Source organism: Phaseolus vulgaris, chromosome 9, assembly GCF_051622355.1.
Source record: "Phaseolus vulgaris cultivar YP4 chromosome 9, ASM5162235v1, whole genome shotgun sequence".
Lineage (NCBI taxonomy): Eukaryota > Viridiplantae > Streptophyta > Magnoliopsida > Fabales > Fabaceae > Phaseolus > Phaseolus vulgaris.
In genome coordinates, this window is record NC_143506.1 from 21,580,867 (window position 1) to 21,589,250 (window position 8,384).

General features: G+C 36.2%; 1 protein-coding gene across 2 annotated transcripts; it reads left to right on the forward strand.

The window, feature by feature from the left end:
• The first annotated feature begins 3,068 nt into the window (after positions 1 to 3,068).
• Positions 3,069 to 7,745, forward strand: LOC150025214 (zinc ion binding protein). Of its 2 annotated transcripts, none has more exons than XM_090294985.1 (7): positions 3,069 to 4,844; positions 5,329 to 5,384; positions 6,068 to 6,340; positions 6,435 to 6,671; positions 6,814 to 6,933; positions 7,061 to 7,189; positions 7,383 to 7,745. In XM_090294985.1, exons 1-7 carry the CDS (start codon positions 3,221 to 3,223, stop codon positions 7,392 to 7,394), a joined length of 2,451 nt encoding a protein of 816 aa, XP_090151111.1. In that variant the 5' UTR covers positions 3,069 to 3,220; the 3' UTR covers positions 7,395 to 7,745. The 2 variants fall into 2 exon arrangements, 1 of the variants encoding a protein (XP_090151111.1); XR_016515444.1 differs by having other exon boundaries at positions 3,113 to 4,844; positions 7,051 to 7,189.
• The last annotated feature ends 639 nt before the right edge of the window (positions 7,746 to 8,384 follow it).

Sequence of the window (8,384 nt, forward strand, 5' to 3'; positions counted from 1 at the left end):
AGATTCATAAGCAAACATAAATGAGTTTCGGATCTCAATCCTCGGCACTATATACAACACACCATTCTAGATATGAAAATTCAAAGCTCATTAATCACTTTTGGATATAATCATCCAAAAGCTTAAATGAAATATGAAAATGACCTTCCGAATTTCGAAATCCAAAATATATAAAAATGACCTCTAAATATTGAAATCCGTAAGAAAATGTGTGAAAATGGCATAATGAGGTTTTAAAATTTTCGTTGGATGCTACATAAAATTTTAATAAGTTAAATTACTTTATCTAAATCTAATAAAAAATATACATACTCATAAATATTTATGAATTATAATTTTTAGTAAGAAAAAATAAACATTTATTTTAAGTAGCATACAAGTTAAAATATTAATTACATAAACTTGAAACATAAGCATTTACTAAAAAAACATTGTTTTGAAAAACTGATACATTCTCTTATATTTGAAGTATGGATAGTTATCCTTAATTACGAAATATTTTGCATCCTATTTTTTTTCCTTGAAATTTATTATTTACATCAACTTTTTAATTCTAATCGACGCGTTTAAGGCTTTTAGGTTCAGTTGCAAATGGAAATAGCACATAAGTATATAAAGAACCTTAAACCAAAATTAAAACAAACACTTGCCATGTGTCTAACAGCCACATATCTCTAGAGCTACAAGTATAATCCACTAAAACATACTCTATCAAAAAATATACTTAAATGTTAATTTTAAGTCAAATGAAAACTAACTAATCCGTGGCAAAGCGGGCCGGCCCGTCCTGCTTAGGTCCACAAAAATGCCAGCTGGGTTGGCCCGCCCTGCATACAAAATGCGGGCTAGTTTTCATGACCTGTCCCGCATGCGGGCCGTCCCGTTTTTTATTTTATTTTATTTTATTTTTTTATTAACATAGAGGAGGAGTGGAGGCAGTAGCGGCAGTAGTGCGCAACAATTGCAGGCGAAGCCACGCGGAGTCGCAAGCGGAGCGAGCGGCGACGCTGCAAAGAAGAGTGCGTCGTCATGTGTTGTGTGTATTTTTTGGAACAACGTAACTACGTTGTGATTCGAGTGAAAACCTAATTTTTTTTCACTCAAAGTTGTCACTCCTCCACTGGATCATTGCTGTCAAGTCAATTAATTTTTTTTTTTTTTTACGAGCTAGCGGGCTAGCCCGCCCCGCTGCTGGCCCGCACGGACTGCGAGTTATGCGGGTCAGCGGATTGAAAACGTCAACCCACCCTGCGTTTTTTACCGCGAGCTGCGGACCGACCCGCATGGCCTGCCCCACTTTGCCACCCCTAATTTTAAACAAGTAAAACACCAAATTTATTTTCAAAGTATTAACTTTACCTTTACCTTTTATCCTATCTTACTCCTTAAAGTGTAAATAACTGTTTTAGTTCTAGAAGTATGAAAAATCATGGTGAGAAGTATCCTAAAAATTAAAATCTCTAAAATTGATTCCTAAATTTTATTATACATCAACTTAGGACTAAAAAATTTCTTTAGAAACGACTTATGCGAGAGGTTAATAGTTCAAGGACGAAATTAGTAGTTTATGCACTTTAAAACATGCAGCATAAGCACCCTCTCTTAGTCAAAAGGAAACAAAGAAGCCACTGCGTTCAAGAAGAGTCGTCTATGATATGAAGAATGCCACTCAATAATCGCCCAAAGCAAGCACAACAGAGGCATCAACGAATTCAAGATCTAATCAATCAATTTAATTCCCTCTAAGTCTCGCATTGTTCACAGAAAATAGTTCTAGACAAAGAGTGTCACTTGTTGTCTGTAACCGATTGATGATATATTTAAAACAGTTATAATAAATTAACATAATTAAGAACTCTTTTAAAATATGGGACGTTTCACTTGGGTAATATCTCGAGAAATCAAGGAACCTCTTTAAAATAAAGCTAACAATGATATATAATAGATTTGATCCATTACAATAGATGACTCATGACTAAACATTATAAATAAAACATCTACAAAGGTGTAAGGTAAGACTTTAATTAGTTCTTAATTTTGTATACGGAATACTTACTTTGTCGGAGTATCTCTTCCAGATTAACTCCGAGAACATCAATAATTAAGGAAGAGAAGATTTATAATGAGAAAGTAAAGAAACAATCGAACAACCGCACATCAATCATTATACCAACCAATTCCATTTAGAAAAATGTTTTATTAACACTCTGTCACTAACACAGACTTGACACCGCTTGCGTGACATTAATTGACGTTGCAGACGTGACATTTGGTGAGGGTGTGACATTGACTCTATATTATAATATATGACCTGTAACACATAAAATTGGTTACTTATGTGACGTTTAAGGTTACCTACTCTTTATGAAAAAAAAAATCATTTTTTTTAATAAGAACCATATATTACATCGCTTAGATGACTTAACCAGTGTAATAACTCTACCAGAACTACCCAGCTACAAGTTCCTTCACATATACTGACACACGCAAAACTGGTTACCCGTGTGTCTGTAAGTAGTTACCTATGTGACGTTTATGACTCACCCACTCTTTATGAATTTTTTTTTAATATGAAACATATATTACATCGGTTAGATGACTTAACCGATGTAATATGGGTCATTCTGAATAAAAAAAAAAATATATTACACCGGTTGTTTCTAAAAACCGACACAATATATTATTTTTTACTTTATTTTGAAGTTCGCGCTGCTCATTCTCATACAATCTTACTCTCTCACGTCATTGAAATTTGTAATATTGTTAGAGGATGTGAATAAATCAGTACTCTTCCAAATATTATCTAAACAAACTTTATTTATAGATAAAAAAGAAAAGAAAAAGGGAAGAGGAATAGCACACCGTATATTGGAAGCAGCGGTTTCGGTTCAGATCTCCTGCAACACGCAATTGTCGTTTTAATAAACTCACGAGACAAATACCCTAGGGCAATTTAGGAATTGGATCCTATATAAATCTTCAGCCAGCAGCAGTGTTTAAAAACTATTTTCCATAAAAATAATATTTAATAGATTTTTAAATATTATTTTTTCTACCAGAGGCAGGTCAGCCAGGTAACGTAACACTGAAATTTGTGATGATGCATAAAAAATAGGCGTAAAAGATAAAAAACAGAACCCGCATAACAAACGACATCGTTTAGAATAATTAGTTTCGGGTTTTGTAATTGAGTTACTAACTTCGCTTACCTCCGCCAGCAATGGAGCTGCCGGAGTGCCCGGTGTGCCTTCAATCTTTCGACGACCGCGACGCAATTCCTCGTGTCTTGTCATGCGGGCACTCCGTTTGCGAAGCTTGTCTCGCGGAGCTTCCGCAGCGGTACCCGAATACTATTCGGTGCCCCGCGTGCACCCAACTCGTGAAGTATCCTTCTCAACAAGGCCCTTCTTCTCTTCCCAAAAACATCGACCTCCTCAGACTCTCCCTCCAAAATTCCCCTTCCCCTTCTAAACATTCCCACAGACACAACCAACGGTCCACGATCAATTCTGGTTACGACCACTCTTCGTTCTGGTCCCCTGAGTTCTATGATGCATGGAAGAATTGGATTCTCCCGCACGACGCCGTTTTAACCGAAGATCATTGTCTTGGCCAGCTCAGTTCGTCCAAGGGCAGGGTTTATATCGGAGTTAACCGCTGCGTGAGTCTCGCTCCGATTGTTTGTTTATCTCCTGGGAATGACTCTAAGTTTAGGTTTAGTTATGTTGCTTGGGTGATTAAGTGTTTGGAGAGGATGAGCGAGGTTGCGAGAGAGGAGTTAGCACGGATTCTAGAAGCTTCCGTGAGGCAGAGTAGGGTGTGCAGGGCTTTTGGGTTGTGGAGTGAAGGGGTGGAGGCGCCTCTGTATATGGTGTGTGAGAGGCAAAGTGGTAATCTTTTAGACAAGTTTGGTGAATTGGGAAATGGGTTTGTTGGTGGGAATGAGGGTGGTTTGGAGTTGGACGGAGGTGGGATTTTTAGTTTTTTAATGATTGGGAGGGGTGTATGTGAAGCCGTGCTTTCTTTGCATTTGGAGGGTTTGGTTGCTGGCTGTTTGGGGCTTTCTTGTTTCTCTTTTGATGAGCTCGGTGGGATTTGTGTTGATTTGAATGAGGTATTGGGGATGGGAAGGCAGTTGCATGCTGTTTCCGGTAAACATGAAAAAGAAGCAATGTGTAAAGATTGCTTGGAAAATGAGATTTTTGCAAGTCCTGAGGTTTTGTATGAGTTGCTGCACAAGAGGAGATCTGCTCCAGATAGTGGGCATTTGAGATATCCAATTGGGTATGGCTCGGATGTATGGTCGTTGGCCCGTGTACTGCTGTGGCTTCTTATTGGAAATGAGCTGCCTCGGAATAGCTTGGAAATGATTGAAGAAAATGGTGGTGATAGCACAGCTAGTTATGTGTGTTGGGTAGAGAAAGTTAGTTCTTTTTTGGAAGACAAACTAGGCTCTGAATATCTGTCACTGAGGAAGACTCTTTGCAAATGTTTGGACGTCAATCCAGGAAACCGTCCAGATGTGGTAGATGTAAGGAAGTCCATTCAGGATACGTTAGTCAAACCTCAATTTGAATTTCTGGGTAACTTAGAGGTCACAAAAAATAAGGATAGCGCAGGTCACTGTTTGGTTCTAGGCGAGCTGTGTCTGTTGCCTAAGGAATGGTCTGATGAACCACGAGAACATGAGTTGCGGGAAAAAGAAATTGGTGGTCAACCAAATTTTGTTCAAGATGGCAAAGACAAGTCTGATGAAGACTTTGCTGCTGGTTTATCTGGGGGACTGACTGAACTCAAAGATCTGCGAGGCCATCTTGATTGCGTCAGTGGATTGGCTGTTGGAGGTGTGAATTCTAAGTTTATATTCAAACTTTGCTATTTCTACCAAACATATTCAAACTTTGAATGTTTGGGTGACAATATCCTTAAGACTATAGTTATGGGGTGTATAATAACTCCATTCCATTTTGATATTGAAGTGGGTTGAAGTGTGCTTAAGACCTTGAAACAAATGATAAATAAGTTATTTGATAATTGACACTTGGTATGGGTTTGATTGTTTGAATGCCAGTTGAATGTGAGGCTTTTGAATTGATTTGGTCATAGTTTCTCATGCTTTCTGTACATTGCATTAAAATAGTTTGAAACCACAAGGTTCAATGAAACTTATAAACTCAGCTCTTATTCAGTTTCTGGATTTAGGCTGCTTCATCTATACAATTATACATGGTCAGAGTTTCACTTGTACTGTTCTGATCTGTTAGAATGTGGGGATTATGCAATGCAGAATTATATTTCGTTCTGATGAGTATTTCTTTAGTTTTGCAGGTGGGTATTTGTTCAGCTCCTCATTTGATAAAACTGTTCGCGTATGGTCCTTGCAGGTAACAATTTTAAAACAAAATGATGTGTCAACATTCGACTGGGCACATTCCAAATAGCATGATCTCATTTATAATCTTGGCACAAGGATCCCTTCATTATCGTTTCAGTAAATGCGTCAGAATTAAAAAAACTCTTTGATATTTTCTGAAAAATAGTTATTCAGGGTTCTTTCCCCACTATGTGACTCCATTAGTGGATACCTTCTGATAAATATTTAATGATAATAGCTAAATAAATAAAAGAAAAGAGAGGAAAATGGTTGGGATTTTTTTTTCCACTTGTGATTTGCTGGCTTCCCTTTTAACTTTAAGCTAAAACTTGCATACAAAGCATAACTAAGTAGGTCTACTCTGAAGTGGAATTTCAATATTAGAATTCTAATTTATAAAACAAAATGCTTCATGAATACTTTATTTTAGGGATGACAAAGCGGGACAGACTTTGCAAGCCTTCCTGCCTTGTGCTATTTAGAATTCTTGCATTCTTTGTCTTACATGGATAAATAAAAAATACCTTCTTGGGTGCTAGATTGTTATGCAACATCAAAGCATTATTTATGATGATAACAAAGTTTGAAGGCCCGTGATATTTTACTATGGATTGGCGTGGTTGTTATTGTATAAGCTGTTTCACGGACTCTCAGCTATAATGAGCTTTTCTCATTTACCATAAATTTATGTAGGACCTTTCTCATTTACATACATTTAGAGGTCATGAGAATAAAGTCATGGCTCTAGTTTATGTAGATGAAGAAGAACCATTGTGCATAAGTGGTGACAGTGGAGGGGGCATATTTATTTGGGGAATTGCTTCCCCTCTTAGGCAAGATCCCTTGAGGAAATGGAATGAGAAGAAGGATTGGCGTTTCAGTGGTATCCACTCCTTGGCTGTTTTCAAAAATCATTCTCTTTATACTGGAAGTGGAGATAGAACAATTAAAGCTTGGTCATTAAAGGTGAGTTTTTCTCTTTCTTTGATTGCTTATTTGCTACCTAAAATAAAAACTTCATTGGTTAATGCATTCTTTGGGTTTCTATACCTTTTCCCAGGATGAAACTTTGATATGCACAATGACTGGCCATAGGTCTGTAGTTTCCACACTTGCTGTGTGTGATGAGGTTCTTTACAGTGGTAGTTGGGATGGTACAGTTCGGTTGTGGAGTCTAAATGACCACTGTCCATTGACAGTTCTGGGGGAAGATACGCTTCCGGAGATGAAGTCTATCCTGGCTGTTACTGTAGATAGGCATTTGCTTGTTGCAGCACATGAGAATGGATGCATAAAGGTTTCTTATTTTTCCATATTTTTCCCCTTTTGAAGATTAATGATGAATTTTGTAGCTCACTTGAAGTCAAATATGGACTTGATCCATATAATTAACTCCTGTCAATATTGTTTAACATCTCTTTTATCATATGTTTGTTTAGGTCTGGAGGAATGATGTGTTCATGAATTCCAAAACATTGCATAATGGGGCCATTTTTGCAATGAGTATGCAGGGAAAATGTCTTTATACAGGAGGTTGGGACAAAGGTGTTAATATACAGGTAGAAATGCAAAATTCTGTGCTCTGTTTTGGAAATTACATGGCAATTTGCTCAGCTTATGATACTTTATTTAATATTGATTATTCAAATAGCGTAGAAATTCATTATAGAAGTTAGTGAATTGTAGGAATTATCTGGAGACGAGTTTGAACTGGATGTCATAGCATATGGATCCATTCCTTACAGCTCTGTTGCTACAGCTATATTATACAGCCAAGGAAAACTGTACGTTGGATATGCTGACAAGTCTATTAAGGTATTAATTCACTTCATTCAATTATTTTAATTTTTAAATTCAGGCCTCGACATGGTTTTAGTTTCTGTGCAAAAGCCGAATAATTTTGAATTTGAAGTTTAGAACATGACTTGTTATCACTGCATTTCTGTATTTTTCTTATGCTTGTGAAATCTTTTACACCTAACAGCTTTTGTTGATTTGATTACTCCAGGTTTATCAGTAAATAGTAAGAGTTTATTGGGTGCATCTGCTCAACTCATGGTTTGACTGCTCAAGTTGCAGCCAAATATTTTTTATTTTTCTTAAATTATGCATCATCCTTGTGATGCTAGGTTTTGGAGTGCTTGTTCATTCACATTTTCGAACAGATGCAGATAATATGATCCAAGTGATACTGAAAGGTGTTCAGTACATATTTTAAACTATTTCTTCCTTGGCCTTGATTCTTGAGGTTTGTATATAACTTGAAACTGTTTCGGTGTATACTTAATGTAATGTATATTATAGTAAATAATTCAGATCAGATTCAGAATACATGCCAAGTTTCAGTGCGGATTTTCGCGCCAGTTAGTTCTACTTTTTTTGTTGGTACAAAATGATTTCTCCCTTTTGGTTTTTGTAAATGTTTTTAAAACTAGACCTTTCAAAGTACTGAACCAAGATTTAAATTTTCAACCGAAGTCGAACCAGATATTAATATAATTATCATAAAAATTAAATAATATTATAATATCATGATTAAAATTATGTATTATTATTATTTTATTAAACTGGTTGACATGTTTTTCCAGTTTTTAACTCATTAGTCATTTGTCGATTCTTCGACCAATTTTCTTTAAGTTGTTTTTGTCATTTTTTTAACGTTGGTCTAGTTTTCATGAATTTACATTACCCTCTTTCCACACAAATACTTACAATAACCTTTCAATTTGCTATATTCCTAGACTTGATTGGTTTAAGAAACCCCTTAACCTAAATCAAAAGCCTTCCACTGTCCTAAAGAACTTTGCAGCAGTATGCTCAAACCTGTGAATTAATAAATGAAAGATGATGGTGTTAGTTTTATGGCTGCTTCTTCCTGCACTCTCCTATATGTTCTTGCACCCATAGTATTTTTTGCAATTATATTTTTGTTCTTCAGTTAAAAAATAAATAATTCATAAACTCTCCTTAGCTTTTTCACCTTACTCCTTCTGATTTCTATCTGTGCGCC